Source organism: Meles meles, chromosome 6 (genome assembly GCF_922984935.1).
Source record: "Meles meles chromosome 6, mMelMel3.1 paternal haplotype, whole genome shotgun sequence".
Taxonomy (NCBI): domain Eukaryota; kingdom Metazoa; phylum Chordata; class Mammalia; order Carnivora; family Mustelidae; genus Meles; species Meles meles.
In genome coordinates this window covers 134,193,629-134,212,710 of record NC_060071.1, presented here as the reverse complement: position 1 = coordinate 134,212,710, position 19,082 = coordinate 134,193,629, and the positions used below count along the sequence as shown (strand labels likewise).

Genomic DNA, 19,082 nt, shown 5'->3' with positions numbered 1-19,082 from the left:
CGGGAGAAATAAATACGCAGCAGGGGAGGCCGTCTGGGAGGGCAGCAGGACCCTGGGCTTTACTCCAGTGACTGGAGGATTCCAAGTGGGTGAGAGATGTGATCACCTTAGGCTCCGAGGTGATCACTGCAGCCTCTCGGTGGAGACAACGTGGAGGACAAAACCCTGCAGGAGGCCTCCAGGGAGACACCATGGTAGTTCCGACAAGACTGGGGCAAGGAATAAGGAGAAAGAGAAAGCTCGGAACAGGTCTGAGGACTCGTGGACGGATTAGATGTGGGGTCTGAAAGAGCGGAGGGGCTCCCAGTTCTTTTGCCTGAATGGCTGGATAAACGGGTTTACCAAGGTACAGGATGCTGGAAGGAGCCTGTCAGGGAACATACTAGGCTCTACTTTGGTGATGTCATGCTTGAAACGCATAGTAGAGACATTGGGCAGGGGCTGGATACGGGTCTGGAGTGGGGAGCGTTAGGCTGGAGATGCGACCAGAGTCATCGGCATCCGGGGTGTGTAAAGCACCGGACCGTCTGGGACCCGAGCTGGAGGCCAGGGGGGTCCAGGGCAGATAAGGAGGGGAATCTTCAGGGAGCACGAAGAACGGGCATTGATGAAGGAGGAAAACCAGGAGACCCTGACATCTGGAATCCAAGGGGGGAAGAAAAGGACTCAGAAAGGAAGCAGGGAGCACCCAGTGCTGACCGCACGTGACAGTGACTACGGGGCACGGAGGATAAGTTCAAAGACACCCCAAGAAAGCATCAGCCGACTCAGAACGCTGAGACGCCACTGGACAAGTGAGCGGGTTTCTCCCACAGATCAAAGGCATAGGGTGACGGGACAAGGGCTGGCTGAGAATGAGAAGTTTAAGAGGCTGAGCCAGAGGCAATGTGTGGTCCTTGACTGACCAAACCACCTGCAAAAGATATCAGGGGAATCTGGAATCAGGGGAATCTGGAACCAGCCCAGGTGTTAGGCGATGCTAAGAGATACTGCTCATCTTGGCAGGTATTTTGATGGCGCAGATTAAGGTGGAAAAGGTATCATCACAGGGGAAAGAGCACGAAGTCTGAGATTCACTTTTAAAACTCTCTAGCAGAATAGGGGCGCCTGGGTGGCTCAGTGGGTTAAGCGTCTGCCTTCGGCTTGGGTCATGATCTTGGGGTCCTGGGATCGAGCCCCGCATCGGGCTCTCTGCTCAGTGGGGAGCCTGCTTCCTCCTCTCTCTCTGCCTGCCTCTCTGCCTACCTGTGATCTCTCTCTCTGTGTCAAATAAATAAATAAAATCTTTAAAAAAAAACCAAACCTCTCCACAGAATAAAGGGGGCGGGGGAGGCCTGGAGTTGCTCACATCGATGCTGGGTGAAGGGCACACAGAGATTCACTAGGCTCAGGTTTTTGTGTATGTGACATTTTTCTAGAAGAAAAAGTTTAAAAGGAAGGAGTGATCAATTCTTCCAAGAGCCGCTGATCAGAGGAGCAAGGTGAGAACAGGGACTCAGGCTCTGACCTGGGCAGGACGGAGGTTCTGGGGGAGCCTGGTGGAACAGAAGGGGGCGGGCGTGAAAGCCTGGTTGAGGTAGGTCCCCACTGTCTCACAGGACTGTGGAGAACGGCGAGGGAAGACCCTTCGGAAGAGTTTTGCTACCAGAGGAAGTAGAGAAGCAGGGTGGTAGCTGGCGAGGGAAGGGCTGAGGAAGGGATGGCCCCTTGTAGAAGAAGGCAGATGGGGGCTGGCAGAATGCAGAGGTACACAGGAGAAGCTTCAGAGCTGAGATGGGAGCAGAGGAGGAGGAACCATACCCCACCACAGGCACACGCACATGCGCACACACATGCACACACGCACAACCCCAGCTTAGGATGGCCCAAGCTCCAGGGCACAGAAGGCTGATGGGCTTTTTCAGAACAAGGTCACCCCAGTGAAACATCTGGGAGCTGCAGGCCCGGCATGGCCCCCCGAGTGTCCAATGTTACTAGGGCTCACGGTGGAGGAGGCCCTCTCTCCCCAGAGCCCTGGGCTCCAGCGAAAATGCTTGCGGTGCCACAGCAGGGAAAAGCATTCCTAACATGCCCCAGGCTCGATGTCCGCAGTCACACAGGCTGCCAGGCCCGGTCACCTGAACTTACCCAAAACGAGGCTCCAGCAGGGAGCTAGGGAGGCCCTGGCGGCACCAGCAACATTGGTCTGGGCTGAGAAAACTAAAGTCTTAGGTCAACACCAGTGGGCCCAGGTGCGGCCTTCCAGCCATTCACAGCCTGTTCAGGTGAGACCCACTCTAAATGCTGCTGCCTGTCCCCAGGTCCTGGCTGGGTCTCTACCCCCATCTGCCCGATCCTCCTGATCACACACACATTCACACATGCTCACACTTGCTCTTCAACTCCGGAAAGGTAAACCCATTTAATCTCCTTAAAAAGCCCATCTGGAATTGGCACCTGTCCTACCAGGAAAGGTCTGCAAGCTTTCCTCAGAGACCCTGTGAATCTTTGGGGCCCTCTGCTGCTGCCCCAGCACCTGGCCCACTCCTCTCCCTGGCCTGACCTTGTCCCCCAGGAGGTGGGCTCCCAGACACCTGACCAGTGATTTGCTTCAGATCGTGGATTAGCTTGGGTGTGTGTTGGAACAAAACAATCCCAAATGTATAATGGCACAAACACAATAGACGTTTATGTCTCTTTCCTATAAAATTCAAAATGGGTGAGTCCTCGTTGCACAGGATGGAGAAGCTCCTGGGTCCTACCGGGTACTTCTGATTAGTGGGTATGCTCCTCCAAGCAGCACGTCAGGAACTCAGGCTCCTTCCACCTTGTGGCTCTGCTACCTTCAACACGTGGCCCTCAAGGTCACTGTAAGCTGTGCATCAGGCTGGGCAGAGGGATCACAGAACACAGAGGAGCATGCAGGGGTTTGAGGGGGTGCACATGTCCATACATACATTCCATTGGTCAGCACTCCATCACATGACCCCACCTAATCGCAAAGGAGGCTGGGAAATGTAGTCTGGCTCCGTACCCAAGAGGAAGAAGAATTGAGCTTGGTGCCCTACCAGCCAGTTTCCATCACAGACCCCCGGCTCCATCTCCACCACTGGCTTCTGGCCTTCTCCATGCCTTTCCTTTCTCTTATACACACCCTGGCCTCGGCCCTCCCCACTCCATCCTCCCACCTTGCCCTTAGGTCCCCTGCCCTGCAGCTTCCTCTAGCCACAAGCCAACACCCAAGAAAGGACCAGTCCCGGCAGGTCAGAGAGGCACACAGAGCAGGTTTATTCCTCATGAGTTTACACAACCACCACGCGGAGCAGAAGGTAAGTGCAGACAGCTTGGGGTGAGGGCGGAGGGCCTCTCCGGCCACTCTCTCTCTGGTCCAGCAGCCTAGGTCCAGGCACGCAGCAGGTATTAAACATGGGGAAGTAGTGGCAGAAAGGAGGTTGGGGGGGGGGGGGATAAGACCCAGCCCTGCTGGAGGGGGTGGTGGGGAAGAGCCACCGGAACTCAGGTCTCTTTGGCTCTTTGAAATGAAATCACCCCTCCTTCCTTGCACTTCCCCCTCCCCATCCACCCCCCTCCCTGGGCTGGCTAGCTGTTCCTGCAGAGTGGTGCTAAAGGAGCTCCCAGCAGCAGCTTGAATGGGGGAACGGGATACAGCAAAAGGAATACTACCCTGGCAGGGGGCATCTGGGACCCAGATGAGGTCAGCTCTCCCGTCCTCAGCAATTCCCTTGACTCCCTGCTCCCACTCCCTGGGATTCTACCACGAAGGCTAACAAAGTCCCTCCTCTTTACTTGTGAAAGGCAAAGGCCGCTGGGAGCGAAAAGCATGGAAGGCAGGTAAAACGGGAAGGGGTCTGAAGCTCTGCCACCCAGTCCCCTGCTTTGCCTAGGCCCCCCTGACGAGGGCGGACGACAAGCACCTATGCTATCCGAGCTCTCCACCTTCCCAGCCCCGTGCCACCTCTGTGACCAAACACTGCTCTCCTAGTGGAGGAGGGGATGCCAGGGGGAAAGAAGGCAGGCGAGGAAGAGGCTACTAGGAGTGCAGGGAAATCCCCTTCTGGAAGGAAAAGCCACCCCTATCTACAGTTGGAGGTGAGGGGGACGGAGACCCAGTCCTGCTCTGTCACCTCCCAGGACAGCCAAGGGGATAAGGACCAAGATGCAGGGAGGCCTAAGGGAGCCTGGGCTATCACAGACACAGAGCAACAGGCAGACACAAACAGATGGCGGCTGCCAGGTGGAGGCCCCCCATGCAGGGGCCGCGCCCCTTACTCGCCTTCCCAGCCTCGACTCATGGCCTGTACCACGGCCCCGTAGAGCTGGCTCCAGGCGGCCCGCATGGCTGGTGTGAACGCGGGGCCCAGGCACTTCTCCAACATGTAGAGCAGGGACTCACCCACCGTCTGCAGAGGCAAGAGACACCTTGTCATTCCCGAAGGCGGGAGGCATTGCTTCATTCCACAGATGAGAAGACTGAGGCCTGGACCCTTCTTGTCTCCTGCATGGGGTCCATGCTTCCCAAGCAGGATTCTGTCCCCATCCTTGGGTACCATATGGGACCCACTTTTCCCCCTAAATCTGAGACTTTATAGTGACTGAAGCATTTCACTCCACTCCCAGCCTTTAAACCACCCCATGACTGGGGCCAAGGCCTTGCCTGGGAGCTCCCAGCCTAGAGCAAGCAAAGTCATTGCCCCCAGGCCTCCATTTCCTCCCCTGCAAGGCTTCGCTCATGGTATTAAGAGCCCAGACTCTGCAACTAGACAGACCAGGGTTCACTTGCTTATTCTGCCATTTATGAGCTGTGTGGCCTTGAGCAAGTTTTGTGACCTCTCTGAGCCTCAGTTGCTTCTTCAGTTAAACAGGGAAAGTAAAAATTCCAACTTATTGGATTGCCGGGACAAGCAAATGAGATCATCTATAGAAAGCACAGCACAGCATCTGTACACAGTAAGCCTTCAAGAATAATAATGGCTCTCATATGTTATTGTTAGAACAAAATACGATTTACTTAGTCCACAAATATTTACTGAGATACTGAAATATTTACTGAAGATCCAGAAGATCCACTAAAGACCAGGCACTGTGGCAGTGCTCGAGACAGGACAAGACTAACTCTGTCCCTTCCTCTGGGTGCTGACCATCTGGCGAGAGAAGGGGACTCTGGAGTAGACTGTCACGTCAGCAGCCTTCAGGGAACCACACCTCGAGGATTCACGCCCTCTGAGTGGGGTCCCTCCACCCTGAGCCGTCACCAGGAGGGATGCAAGCAGGGGCTGGAAGAGGACAGGCACACCGGGGCCCTGCCCTCTGGGAATCCAGCCCAGAGGATGCAAGGAAGCTCAGCGAGGCCACAGAATAACGAGACCCCACAGGGAAAGAGATCCTGAAGGACGACGGGCCATCCTGGATGCAGCAGCCCAGCTGAGCCCCCAGCTGAGTGCAGTACGTGAGAGCCTCCAGGCCCGCCACGTGGAACAAAAGCACTGCCCCCACTGAACCCAGAGAAAGGAGCAATCGTTTGCTTGGGATGGTTTTATACGTAGCGATAGGAAACCAAGCAGACTGGCTAATCCCAGGGGCTCTTGAACTTTCCATGGTCCTAAGAAAAGCCACACCAGGGAAGAAAAATTGGAGGCTCAGAGAGGTGAAGGCAGTGCCAGGGGCCACAAAGCACGGAAGTATCAGTTGCAGCCCACCAGCCCTAGTCATCTGAGGGTGTGGGAATGGGGGGAAAGAACAGATGGCCAGGGAGGACTGGGAGCATGGTGGCCTTGGGTCAGGAAGTGCCTCTACCCACCGAGAAGGAGCTGAGCTTCACACCCACGGCACGGTGCTTCTTGCCCAGGCCGGCAAGGTAGTCCTCCAGTGAGGACAGATCCTCTACATTGGTCACTGCAGTGTCAATCACGAGCATCACCTGCCAAGGCCAAGGCAGCAGTGAACCGGAGAGGCCAGAGCAATCCCATCTGCTCACAACCATAGTCCAGAACCTGGCGGGCCCCAACCAAGAGTAGGACAGGTCGACCAGGACCTTGTATTCCAGGATCTGGAAGTGCAAGGCCATGGGGCACCTGGCTGGCTTCATTGGTGGAGTGTGACTCTTGATCTCGGGGTTGTAAATTCGAGCACCAGACTGGGTGTACAGATAACTTTAAAAAATAAGATAAAATCTTAACAAGAAAGAACGAGAGGAAGGAAGGAATGAGGGAGGGAAGGAGGGAAGGAAGGAAGGAAGGAAGGAGAAGAAAAGAAAAGAAATGCAAGGCAATCTGTGCCTACATAGAGCAGGCCCTCAACATGTGGCCAGACTACATGTGTTACACTGTGAAGGCAGCTCCTCTCCTCTGAGGGTCTCAGGGCCCGCAGCATGGCAGGGGGATGGTGCTGTCTGCCCCGGCCGAGGAGAAACTGAGGCACTGTGAGAGTCACGAGCCTCTAAGGGAACCCCAGCTTGGCTGTCACATGCAGACGGCCCCTGGTGGATCAGTGCCAACGCTGAGGGCAAGGGGGGAGCAGGGACCAGTTGGCTGAGGCTCTGCCCCACTCAGCACAGCCAGCAAGGAGCAGACGCCTCCAGCACGGGGTGGCAGGGGTGTGTGTGTGTGTGGCAGGGCAGTGGACGGGGTGACAGGAGAAGGGGAATGAGACCAGGCCAGGGCAGAAGTAACCTCCCCTAGCCCGAGCCTCCCGTTCTGTCCTGGGAGGATCTTCTGCTGGATCCAGGCTGTTCCACCTCCGCCTCACCTTCCTGATGTGGTCCAGGAACTCAGGGGACGACAGGCAGTCCTCCGGGCTGGAGAACTGGCGGCAGTTATACTGGAAGAGTGGCAGCAGGTCGGGCTCCAGGTCAAACAGCCTGTGGGGGGAGGCCAGGCGTCAGCCCCAGGAGCCCTGGGGGCCCAGTGGTGCCGGGCTGGGGGGTGGGGAGGCAGGGATTCAGCTGGAAGCCAGAGCACACCCTCCAACCTGGCCCTGACCCCTTTGCCAGCTCTGCGGGCACCTCTTTCCTGCCTCTCCCACCGGTCCGAGGGGCACCCTGAAAAGAACGATGAGTCCCCAGGCCTCTCATAGGACCCGACATACAGCAGCCCCTCTATAAACAGTTCAGAGGGCTGGGAGAGGAAGGGGTCCTCAAATAGGAAAGCCCTTTTCTCTCTCTTCCCTTCTCTGTCTCTGTCTCTGTCTCTCCCTTCCACTCTTGGTCAGAACCTCTTAGTCTCATCATGTCTGTAGGGGCTTGGGCCAGTGATGACAAACTATTAAGAACTCCTTGTACTTACTGGACACTGAATACTTCACGTGTGGTTAACTCACGGATCCCTCCCAATCCTAAGCAGCAGGTATAACTGTTATCCCAGTCTTATAGAGGAGGAAACAGAAGCCCAGAGAGTTTAAGTAACCTTCCTATGGTCACACAGCTCGGAAGTAGCAGAACCACAGAGGGTCCCTAAACCCACCGAGAAAACCGTGGCACAAGCAGAAGCTCTCAGTCCCTTCTAAAGGGCTTGTCGGGCTTTTGTGCAGCCCTGCAAATGCATTCCCCTCCCCCCCCCTTTTTTTTTGGTTTTGCAAAAGCCTCCTCAGGAGTTCTGGGCTGGCTTTGGGAGCCAAACTCCTGAGAAACCATGGTGACAGACCATTGCCTCTGCAGATGACTGAGGGGTTACCTAGAGACTCTCAGGGTAAGGCTGGAGACTGGCCTCCCTTCCCCTTGGGGTCTGGGCACCCCTCTCCCCCGTGGTGAGCCATGGGGGTCTTATCATCCCTGCCCTAGCAGTTCTCCTATCCTAGCCCAGTCCTTCCCTGGGAAAGGTTTGCCCTTCTGCTGGCTGCTGGCGGTGTGCACCCTTAGGGCCTGGACCGTGCCCTCCTTCAGGAGCCCCCGCACAGCCTTCCAGCATGAGCCCTCGGGGGGGACAATTCAGGCACCACCCAAAGACTGAGCACTAAGGAGCCGACCCAGGGAGGGGGCGCAGCACCGGGAGCAGCGCCTGCTGGCCAGAGTGGAAGGAGATCCGCCGGGGAGGACCCCCGCCCGTCCCCGGGGAGTCGCCGCAAGCGCGCCCACCGCCTGGGGGGAGCACAGAAGGGGCTGCGCCACCCTTCGCTGCGCTCGCTCCTCTGGCGCATCTGGAAGGGCCCCGGCGCCAGGGCAGCGGGCCAACCTTCCCTCCCCTTCCGGACCCTTCCGGTTCAGCCGCCGGGAATCCATTTCTGGCGAGGCACCCCGCCACCCGCACCCCCGGGGCGCTCGGGGAGCCCTCACCTGGCGAACATCACGGTGCCGTGCTCCAGCGGGCTGCGGCTCACCGCCCGCCAGCTCTGCCGGATCAGCTCGGGCTCCGGGCGCTCCATGGTCGCCCGGGGACGCGGGGCGCGAGGCTGGGACCCTCGGGGCGCGGGCACCGTCACCGCACGTGCCGCGCCATCTCCGCGGCGACGCGGGTCACTCTGCACCCCCGTACGGCGCCTCCCTCCCCCGCCGGGCGGGGGCCTACCACCGCTCCCTCCCCGCCCCAGGTGGAGGCGCCCCGCCGTGCTCTCCCGGCTGGTGCTTCCGGGGACCCCGCTCCGGCCGCTGCGCCCTGCGCCCCGCGGCTCCGACAGCGCCCCGCCCCGCGCCGCCCGGCCCGGGCGCTTTAAAGCAACCGCGGCCCCCGCCCCCCTCCGTCCGTCAAGGAGCTCATCTCTGGGCAACCGGCTGTGGCCAGGGACGACCTGGTGGCCGGGGAAACGCCCGGGCTTCAGAGCTTCACAGAAATCGTCGAGCCTCTCTGGGCCTCAGTTTTTCATCCGGAAACTGGTGATGATTCCACCACTTGCTGGTTAGGGCACTAACTGAACTTGACCGCGTTAGGTAGGCTCTCTCCACAAGCGTGCCACCTCTCCACAAGCTTCCCTCAGGTGCTACCTGGAGGCATTAGAGTTCGCCACCCCCTTGCCACAGGTTCTTCTTCCTTCTGCCCCCACGTGGGACCAGGGGATGCCGAGCACCTGCCTGCGTGACCAGGCTGAGGCTGGAGAGGCCCTCTACCCGACTCAGGGTCTGATGGAGGCAACCCCCACCTCCACACCCAACCCCTGTCCCTGCACACCAGGGTTCTCACATCTTAGGGCCAGGGCCAGGACCGCCCCCATTTCCAGTCAGGCCTGCGGGCTCTTGAGATAGCTCCAGTCTGGCCACAGCTCTGCTTGGCCAGGGCCAGGACTAGGGCTGGGCAGCTGGGACCACTGCAGTACCTGGACATCCAGGGAGCTGAGTTCCAGCATTCTATTCCACGATTTTCAATAGACTTTTTAAAATTTTAAATAGAAGTACTATTTTGTTTTTAAATTGAAGTTCAGGTAGTAGAACTCATGCTTTTCATTCAGGGTATGAAGCTGACCACCTGTTAGGCCCAAGCTTGATTCTCTCTTTTTTTAAGGGGGTGGGGGAGGGGCAGCGGGAAAGAGACAGACCCCCCACTGAGCAAGGAGCCCCACACCAGTGCTCAAGCCCAGGACCCTGAGATCATCACCTGAGCCAAAGACCAAGTTGGGGGGCACCTGGGTGGCTCAGTGGGTTAAAGCCTCTGCCTTCGGCTCAGGTCATGATCCCAGTGTCCTGGGATCGAGCCCCACATCGGGCTCTCTGCTCCGCAGGGAGCCTGCTTCCTCCTCTCTCTCTGCCTGCCTCTCTGCCTAGTTGTGATTTCTCTCTGTCAAATAAATAAAATATTAAAACAAAACACCAAGTTGGAGGCTTAACTGACTGAGCCACCCAGGTACCCCAAAGCCTTTCTCTTTCAAGCATGGAAGTTCCTCTGGCCCCAGCCCAGCGCTAGTCGCTCAGGCTTTGGAGAGCCAAACCCTCATTTATCTCATTTATCCTTCATTATTTCCAGTCTCTGAGCCCAGCTCCTCTCAGCCTCCCTGATTCTCTCTTTGAGTGTCCTCACTAAGGGGGCCGGGTAGTGGGGTCTCAAGGAGCCTTTCAGCCCACTTCCTTTGGTTCATGGATACAAGATAGTATTTGGGCCAGGGGTCATGAACAGGCTGAGGCTCCATGCCCAGGAATTTGGAGTATACCCTATTCCTTTCTTCTCCATCTCCCCACACACCTCTGGGGTCTCTGCGCTGAGCAGGAGAGCAAGGGTAAGGCAGCCTGGATTTGTCCGAAAGAGTCCTAGATCCCGGGGCGCCTGGGTGGCTCAGTGGGTTAAAGCCTCTGCCTTCAGCTCGGTCCTGGGATCGAGCCCCGCATCGGGCTCTCTGCTTGGCGGGGGGCCTGCTTCCCCCCTCTCTCTCTCTGCCTGCCTCTCCGCCTACTTGTGATCTCTCTCTGTCAAATAAATAAATAAAATCTTTAAAAAAAAAAAAAAGAGTCCTAGATCCCCAAATATGAGCACAAAGGGACTGGAGGCAAAAGGGAGAGGAAAGCTAGGTTACTTGGGGGCTGGATTTCTCATTCAGTATCCATGGCCCAGCAGCCAGGTCCGCAGGTCTTGGGGGGAAGGCCACATAAGTCTCTGGTGACTTTCACCTTTCAGTGCCCAGATGCCCTATGCCTTGTGCAGGTCACCTGGCTTACCTAAGGCCTCCCACCCCACTCAGTGTGCACTTCCTGGCAAGAGTTACACTGGGGAACTTCTTGTCTCCTTTCTGACCTTTGGACAGGGTCTGGGTCTGAGAAGTTAATGGCAGCTAATAGCTTTAGCTGGTAAGTGGTAGAGGCAGCACTCACTCTGTCTCAAGGCAGGAGGAGGGGGCTCAGGGTGCTGTAATCTCTGCTTCCCTGGAAAAAGGACCTGAGAACCTGGCTGGGCCTGAGCAGGGCCCAGGGGGAGGGAGGGTGTTCCGACCAGGAGACAGAGGGTCTGAGTCCATGTCGGAGGGCTGAAGAAGTCACAGGAGCTCCCGTCGTTGCCTGGCATCTGCCCATGACCTGGCAGCAGGTTCTAGTGGGGGCGAGGCGAGTGCTGTTCTAGAGCCAGTGCTCGCTGACTTGGAGCCGGCAACAGGAACGGGGCCAGCGTCCACTGGGCCATCTGGTCCCAACTCTTTGCAAGGGTCTTTACATCATTCACTCTTCATCCTCACCAGACCACTATCGAGGAGGTACCATTTGTTGTCTTCTGGTTACACTGGAGGAAACAGAAGCCTGGGAGTGTGGTCACGTGCCCCAGATCCCACGGATGTATGCGGTGGGGCTGGGATTTGCCCTCAAGTCTGATTCCAGCCCATTCTCCAGGCCCCTGTGCCCCACTGCCTCCTCCACTGTGGCAGACTGTGAGCAAGAGCTGTGTCCACAGTTGGGACCAAGCCAAGGGCCCTGGGTCTGGGTCAGTGGTGTCCCAGAGCTGGCTCTTCGGTGGCCTCAGAGAGCCAGCTGTACACAGCTATCTTGCCAAAATCTCGCATAGTGACATCAGGATGGTAGCCTGAAATGGGCCATGGTGGGAGTATCTACACCACGGAAACTGGCAAGTGCCACCTCTCAGGGCTCTTCTTCCTGAGAGACGACTGGGCTGGGTCCAGCAGCGAACACCGGCCCCCGGGTCAGCTGTGATGCACTAAGCAGCAAGTACAAAGGACCACGCTAAATCTGGACATGTCTGAGCTGCGTCCGGGCCTTCTCCCCAAGGGATCCAGGCTTTCCAGGTTGTTCTGGGAAGGGGCTTCTAGCCCCAGAACGAAGCTGGAACAACAGAAAAGGCCGACTTGGAGCTCAGTCCTGGCCCTGCTATTGACTGATCACAGAGTTCAGGCAGATGTTCAGGCAGATAACTTAAAGAGATTGATCAACCAACTGACCTCGCTGTGCCTTCATGAGGATCAGGTGACAGAGCCGTCGGGCTCGGGAAAGTAAGCTGTGCCGGCAGAGAAGTGTTTGGTCCTTTTCCAACCGGCCCAGACTTGGTGTTTTCCATGCCCTGAAGATCTGCATGAGCCCCTCCTTAGCCCCTCCAGCCACTCTGGTCCCCAGAGGGCGGGGGAGTCAGGCCGCCCCCACTTCACAGAGAGGCTACTCCTCTCCTCCCCCGTCTACTGCCAATATATCTCCCATCTTTTGGACCCTTAGCGTCACTCCTCACGACAGAAGACCCCTGGCGGGATGGGGCCTCTGGTGAGCACAATGGAAGCTGCTGCAATGCTGGGCCACACAGCTGCCTTAGGAGCAGACAACTGTTATTCTCTCGTGCTCCTTGCCAGTTACGAGAGAAAGAGTCAGGTCCAGCTTCCTACTTATTTTGGAGTAAGTTAAAATAAATTAAAAGAACAACCAACATTACTCAAGCAACCTTGTAGGTGGGAGGGCCCAAATGTCCCCTGGGGTAACTAGGCTCACCTGCCCAGCCAGGGCCTCTGCTCCAATTAGAATGGCCTCGGACACAGACACAGTGGAATGGTTCCTGCACTCAAAACATTCCCGTCTTCTCTCTGGGAACCCGAAGGAAAGTCAGATTCAATTAAGGACAAGAAGAACACCATGGCATTCAAAATAAGAGCTATTTATTACAAAAGTAAGTGGCCTCTGATTATCCGTGGAAACTTTTTAAAAAATATATAAAATTGTGGCTCAAAAAGCTGGCTGGAGTTTTCGCTAACAAACATCTTCTTCCTCCACCAGCAAGTCTGTAGGGCACGTCACATTTCCGTGAATTCCTGGGCCCCAGAGCCCACATTCAGAGCCCCACCTTGATCACCCCTGTCCCCAGTGTCTGCCACCAACTGAACCTGAGCACCGGAAGCTGCATCAGCCCATACGGCCTTGTCTGCAGAGAATGTCTGCCAGTCTGGGGTAAGAGAAAGAGGAGGGAGTAAGCCAACAATTCTTCTCTCGTCCTTGGAAAGCAGTAGAAGAGACAGGGGAGCCCTCTGTCCCCAGTGTGGCCAAACTAGGAGGGAGCCATGGGCAGGAAGCTGACTGAGCTTTCTCCTTCCTCACCCTCACTCAGAGTGGCTGTCTCTCTGGCTCCTCGGAGTTCCTCCCTTCCAACCAGTTCCTAGTAGGAAATAAGAAGGTACAAGGGGACCTCAGTCCCCTCCCAGTTGTCGTGGGGCCACGGTTCTTGGCGGAGCGGCAAGGACAGACTCCCACATTCTCCCTCCAGGAGAACCCAACCAGACGGCTGCCCCATCCAGCTCAGGAGACACCAACTCCACCCGTGAGGAGGAGAGACAGTGGTGAATTGCGGTAGAAGGGGTGAGCAGAGGTTCTTCATCCCTGCTCTCCTCCCCTTCCAGAAACACAATTAAGCCCACAGCCCAGACTCAGCACACAGGCAGCACTTCCTGCCAGGGGAAGTCAAAAGGGCTGCAGCCCTGGGAGAGGGAGGTCATCACACCCCAGATCTAATTAACAAACCTGCCTTGCTTTTGACATTGCTGCATTTCCTCTATTAACATTAATGATGGCTGGTCAGAACGGCTAAGGATGGCCAGAAGCGTCCCTTCCCATGCCCAGTAGGTAGCACAGCCTGTCCCTGGGCCCAATTTCCAGTCTCCGTGGCAACCGCCTCCGGAAGATGCTCTAAAGAGCTCTGACCCTGTCAGAATCAGTGGGGGTACAGAGGAGGGAGGATGAAGTGTGGCAGAGACTCATCATTAAACCGGGAAGCATCATAGTCCTCTGAGACAAAATACTCGGTCACGCACCGGTGGGAGGGAGGTGGCTGAAGCATGGGCCTGGGCCTGGTGCGGTTCTGACCCAAGGGCTTTCTTAATCTCTTCCATTTGGGAAGGAAGTGAAAGGAACAGCTCTGAGCTTCTTGCTTGGGCTTTTAAGTGGTAGAGAGTAGAAGCTTTGCTGCATTTCTAGGTGCTCTGGGTCTTTGGGAGAAAGAGATCGGTGAAACAGTGACAGAGAGAGGGAAATGAAATGCATCCAGGGCAGCAGGGAAGACCAGAGAAGTGGAGAACATCTCATGAGTGACAGGAGCAGCAACCCAGACGGGCTGGGGCAGCCCACCGGGACCCCAGCTGGCACCACAGATCCCCGCCCTGCTGCCCGGCTGCTAAGGGGCCCCAGAGGTTCTCCCAACCATGGGGAGAATGCATCTGTGCCAGCTCGTAGCCAGGCTGGATGCAGAGGGAGAAGGACGGACAGCAGGAACCACCTCCGGCACACAGGGCCTGGAAACACAGCAGCCAAGGATAGGACGCCATTCCTCCCACCAGTCATCCAGAGCCTGGGCCTCTGTGCACACTGCAGGCAGAAGTGCAGGTACCTGCTGCCCTGGGGACTTGCCAGCAGTTCCCCCCAGGAAGCAGCTGGGAGGCCGGCCCTCCAGCTCAGGGGCACTCAGTTCTATTTGTTTGTGGGGACAAGGCAGCACTGCTTTGATAGCCCCATCTGTCTGTCCTTGGTGATATCCCAAAGTGGGCCCAGTGAGCTCAGCCTTCTTGGAGGTCAGAGAATTTTTGGTGGCTCTTTTTTCAAACTAAATCCAGTGTGAAAGAAATACCAGAAAATACTACTATAGCCCTGGACTATTTCTTACAGTTTATGACACTCAGCTGTCCACAGTCACGGTCTGTATTCCACAGGTATATGGACAAATGAACCCTCCCACTCCCACACACTCACCCCCACTCTCTCACACACTCATCCTTCCTTATGTTGCACACTCGGGGAAACGGGCATGAGAGATGGCCTCTGTTGCTGAGCCATTCCCAGCGGCGGGATCTCTGCAGACAGCGCTGCGGCTCTCCCTAGTGTTGGGTTAAATTCCGGGTATGCTCCCAGAGCTTGATCCTGGCAGGCAGCAGAATTCCTTGGGCTCCTCGGGCAGCTTTGCCCACAGCTGGGAAGGTCCAGGGACTGGCTGTGCAGCTGGCTGTCCCCAGAAAGTTCCTGGACTCAGGCTGGAGTAGCAGAAGCCTCAGAAGTCCCATGATTCAAGCCACCTTAGTCCTGCCATGGGACTTCGGGGGTCCTGGGCCAGGGGACCAACCATCCCGTAAGCCAGAGGGTGGAAGAGGTAGAAGCTGTGAGAGAGAATCCAGAGGGAGGTCATTGGTACCCAGTGCCCCGGGAGAGGCAAGGGCCCCACGGATCTTTGAAATTCAGCAGCCCCTGCTGGAGCTTATCAGCTCTTCTCCACCTACAAGCCCTACTCCTCATCACCATGTCTGAGTTCAACATGTAGGCACACCACAGTCCAAGGGCTTAGCAGATGCTGGCTAATGACAAAGAAGGAAAGGACTCCTCCCAGGAGGCCCAGGGGAGAGACCAGTCCCGGGGTCTGGCCGGGTCTGGCCATGGATGTTTGGCTCAGAGTACTTGTTAAAATGTGCATGTGCCCTCAGATCACAGGCCCACCATTTCCTGTTCACACTTTAATGCTGCCTCCCAGGCCCCTTAAGGCCAGTGACTCTCACAGGGGATCTGAGACTGGCCCAGAGCTGGGGCAGTGAGGCCAAGAAACACCCTCCTTGCAGTTATTCTGAACTACACCCCACACCCTTCCCTCACCTTCTGCCTCACCCATCCCCACCAGGGCTGTCGGGTAGGAAGCCGAGGCGACTACAGAAAGGCAGCTGGGATGGTACAGAAGCTGGGGCCCACTGGCAAAAAGAAAGAACACACAGCCCCAACTTTCTCCTATCTGGCTCCACATTGGGGTCACCTGGGGAGCCCTGAAAACTGGCTCAATTGAATCAGAGTCTCCAGAGATGGGGCCCTGGCACCACCGTGCTTTAAGAGCACCCCAGGGGACTCTAAGATGCACCAAAGGCAGAGGCATCAGAGTTGTGGGCAGGGAACAGGGGGGCAGCAAGATGAGGGGTAGAGGCTACTCACCTGTAGGCAGTTCCCAGAAGCAGGCTCAGGAGTCCTGCCGCATACATGCCCCTGGCCAGGAAAGGGGAGGCCAGACTCCAGGCACAGAGCTGCAGGACAGTATCCCACAGAATCCCTGGGAGAAAGAAGAGAGCCAGGCCTAGCCCCAGGCTGTCAGAAGATGGCTTCCGGGGACGCAGCACAGAGCAGCCATCTGGGTCGGGAAGCAGGGAGCCTCCCCCTCGGTGCTGCTCCCCCGCCCTCCTCCCCCAAGGCCAGGTAGGCGGTGCTGACCTGTCAACATGCTGGAGAAGAGCATGGCTGGGAAGTAGTGGTGGAAGTAGAGGATCCGGCCCATCAGGAAGAAGGGCAAGTAATGGAGCATCCAGCCGAGCAGGAGCTGACCACCTCCTTGCAGCAGGACCTGGGACAGCCCTGGACCCCAAGCAGTACCGCTTGGTCAGCAGCCAGGGAGGAGGCAGAGACCCCTGCTCTCGTCCAGCTCTACCCCTTCCTTGCAGGGGGACTAGACTAGGCCACGTGCCCTTACAGGGCCTGTCTCCCTCATCTGGAGCGCTAAGCAAGCTGCTAAGCGAGCCCACAGCAGCTGGACAAGAGGAGCAGCTGGCCCTCGAGAGCCTTGCTCACCTCCTGCTTGGAGAGGCCTCAGCACCCACGCAGATGCACCAAACAGCAGCGGGAGACAGCCCAGCCTCCAAAGAAGCCAAGATGCTACACAGTTCACAGACAGCTGCCCCCACCCCACTGCCATCTCCCACATCTCCGCTGCTGCACGGATCTTTGCGGTGGCAGACAGGGCAGTGGTGAAGTCAGAGATGAGGATGGATGGGACAGAGGGGGTCTAGGGCCATGGCTGTTCACAGGGGAGCTGCATAGGATAAAAAGAGCCTGTGGGAAAGTCTCAGGGGCTGTGGTCCCTACCCGGCTAGAGGACGGAGCCATGGAACAGAGAGCAACAGAGAAGAAAAGGTGGGCAGCTCTATACAGAGTGCAGAGGTTCGAAGTGAGGGCTCTAAAGTCAGACCACTTGGGCCTGAACCTTAGCTCTGGGATAAGTCCTGGGATAAGTCCCTTCTCTTTGTGGCTTTGCTTCCGAAGCCATAAAATGGGGTTAAGAATGTTCTATTCTACAGGGCTGCTGAGAGGATGGAGTGTTTAACACAGTACTGGGTATCTGGTGACTGAGCTCTAAAAAGCAAAGGACAAGGGAAGCGGTGGGGTAGTGAAGGCAGAATGGCCCATTGGCAGAGCAGGCTCTGGCCAGGTGCTAGGTCAGGGGAGGAAGAGCCCAAGGGACCGACCTTCCACCTCCGCAGGCAGGTGTGCCCCTCTCTGCACAGCTACAGCAATGATGCTCCCCAAGAGGACGTAGAGGGCAATGCTCAACAGATTCAGCCACCAAACCACCTGCATGGGAAGGAGAATGGGCGGGTGAGAGGAGAGCCGCAGCCCCCCACAGACCCAGGCTGAGGGCCCAAGCAGGGAGCGTGCAGGGTACTCACCGGGTTGCCGAGCAGATACACGCGGAAGTCTGTGTCATTGATCCCTGAGAAGCGCAGGCCCTGCAGAGCAGAAGACACCCTGCTGATCCTGGACCCGGTGCACCCCACCACATGTGCTCCAGAGGGAAGGAAGACCAGCTACCTTCCACAGAATGGGAGCCTGGGCAGGAGGCTCAGGGAGTCTCGATTCTATGTGAGCTCTTTGGGAAGGCCGGCTCAGAATCAGGACAGAAAACAGCCCTGTCTTCGGCCACCTCATGCCAGGTAAGGCCTTGCCCAGTCGTCCCACCCCACCCTCACCAAGTTTCACTGTTCTCTTTTTTTGGCTCCATTTCCTAGGAGCAGCTCTAGCCTTGAGCCCTACCTGATAGTTGATAGGCCAGTGCCAGGGTTTGGATGTGAACTCGTTGTCCTTGGGTTTGAGGCCATTGTTCCCCTGCAGGAAAATGGCAGAAAAGAAGTTAGTCAAGGCAGAGATCTAGAGAGCTGACAGAAATGTGGGGAATGGGCGTCTCTGACAGATAGCCAACTGTCAAGAGAAACCTCCCCTGTCTCCCTTCCTTGCAGGGAAGAATCTGGTGCTTTCTCAGTCACTGTTCACCCGCTTACGACTGCCTTACTTCTGCCGACACACAAGCTTCCACTGCCACCAAACACAGTCCATTCAGACCCACTATACTTGAGAGAAAAAAGAAGGACTTGTTTCCTGTGAGCACAAAACATATATCCACCCTCCAGACCAAATAGAAGGTGCCTAGAGGGCTACTGCGAGATACAAAATCAGGCTGGCTTACTTGTTCCCTCTGGAGGCCAATTTCAAACACAAAACCAGACAGTCTGATGAGTTTCTGAACTTGGAAAAAGTTACTTTAGTCTAGTGTTTCTCAACTTTATTTTTTCATTCTTGCCCCTCCTGGGGCTTTTTAGACATTTTTTTCCTAAATGCCTCCCATGACACTTTAAAACCACAGCTATATTGTAAATGTGTTTACATACTGGATGACTACCTATGCTTCATACATTAGAAAGTTAAGGGTTTTTTGCCCTCCGAGAATACATTTTACTCTGGGAGTGATACTACCCCCGTTCAGAGTGTGCACTTTAGCCTGAAGGACCCAGGTTCAGCACCTTTAATCCAGCAGCCAAGACTGTCCAACATCCTGTCTCTACATGCCACAATCAGGGTTTTTCCAAAACAAGAAGAAAAAGATCAGGACCCTGGACACTAAGCACCAGGCCCAGTGCCAGCCTCATTATCAGAACAAACTGAGAAGCCACTTCCTGAGAGCAGGAATGAGGTGTTATGAGTTAGGTCAGGGTTTCTCCATTGAAGGACCTCAGAATGAAGAATGAATCATCCTGGGCCCCAGAGAAGCTGCTAAGGGAAATCCATTCCTTCAAACCATTGCAGTTTGGTCCCAGACTCAGGGACTCCAGCCAGACCTGTAACCAGCCGCGGAAAGTCTACTCACTGTGCTAGCCTTGGGAATCAGACCTGTAACCAGCTGCGGAAAGTCTACTCACTGTGCTAGCCTCGGGAATCCAGTTGCTTTGCTAATCCAAGAAATGGAGGGAAGGAAAAGTCTACAACCATTACAGGCCTATGCATTTTTTTTTTTTTTAAGATTTTATTTATTTATTTGATAGAGAGAGATCACAAGTAGGCAGAGAGGCAGGCAGAGAGAGTGAGAGGGAAGCAGGCTCCCTTCAGAGCAGAGAGCCGGACATGGGACTCGATCCCAGGACCCTGAGATCATGACCCGAGCCGAAGGCAGCGGCCTAAACCACTGAGCCAC

General features: G+C 56.3%; 2 protein-coding genes across 5 annotated transcripts in view; both read right to left on the bottom strand.

Moving 5' to 3' along the window:
- Positions 1-3,243: 3,243 nt before the first annotated feature.
- Positions 3,244-8,599, bottom strand: NGB (neuroglobin). The gene is made up of 4 exons (XM_046008948.1): positions 8,267-8,599; positions 6,745-6,856; positions 5,798-5,917; positions 3,244-4,400 (listed from the first exon to the last, which is right to left on the bottom strand). Exons 1-4 carry the CDS (start codon positions 8,353-8,355, stop codon positions 4,266-4,268), a joined length of 456 nt encoding a protein of 151 aa, XP_045864904.1. The 5' UTR covers positions 8,356-8,599; the 3' UTR covers positions 3,244-4,265.
- A 4,774-nt stretch (positions 8,600-13,373) lies between these two features.
- POMT2 (protein O-mannosyltransferase 2) overlaps positions 13,374-19,082 on the bottom strand; it is a 42,484-nt gene continuing 36,775 nt past the window's right edge. For 3 of the 4 annotated variants that reach the window (XM_046008399.1, XM_046008400.1, XM_046008402.1), the window contains 6 exons: positions 17,651-17,722; positions 17,287-17,346; positions 17,086-17,191; positions 16,058-16,198; positions 15,785-15,899; positions 13,374-14,970 (listed from right to left, as the gene is read on the bottom strand). In XM_046008399.1, the coding sequence (XP_045864355.1) occupies positions 14,865-14,970; positions 15,785-15,899; positions 16,058-16,198; positions 17,086-17,191; positions 17,287-17,346; positions 17,651-17,722 (600 nt within the window). In that variant the 3' untranslated portion in view covers positions 13,374-14,864. The remainder of the gene's footprint in view (positions 14,971-15,784; positions 15,900-16,057; positions 16,199-17,085; positions 17,192-17,286; positions 17,347-17,650; positions 17,723-19,082) is intronic. The other variant, XM_046008401.1, reaches the window with a different exon arrangement.

Excerpts from the sequence above, each read along its gene's own strand:
- NGB (XM_046008948.1), bottom strand. The coding sequence starts at position 8,355 with ATGGAGCGCCCGGAGCCCGAGCTGATCCGGCAGAGCTGGCGGGCGGTG. Across the intron at positions 6,857-8,266 it reads GGCACCGTGATGTTCGCCAG|GCTGTTTGACCTGGAGCCCG; the intron begins GTGAGGGCTCCC and ends CTCCCCCCACAG. Across the intron at positions 5,918-6,744 it reads TCCTGGACCACATCAGGAAG|GTGATGCTCGTGATTGACAC; the intron begins GTGAGGCGGAGG and ends TGGCCTTGGCAG.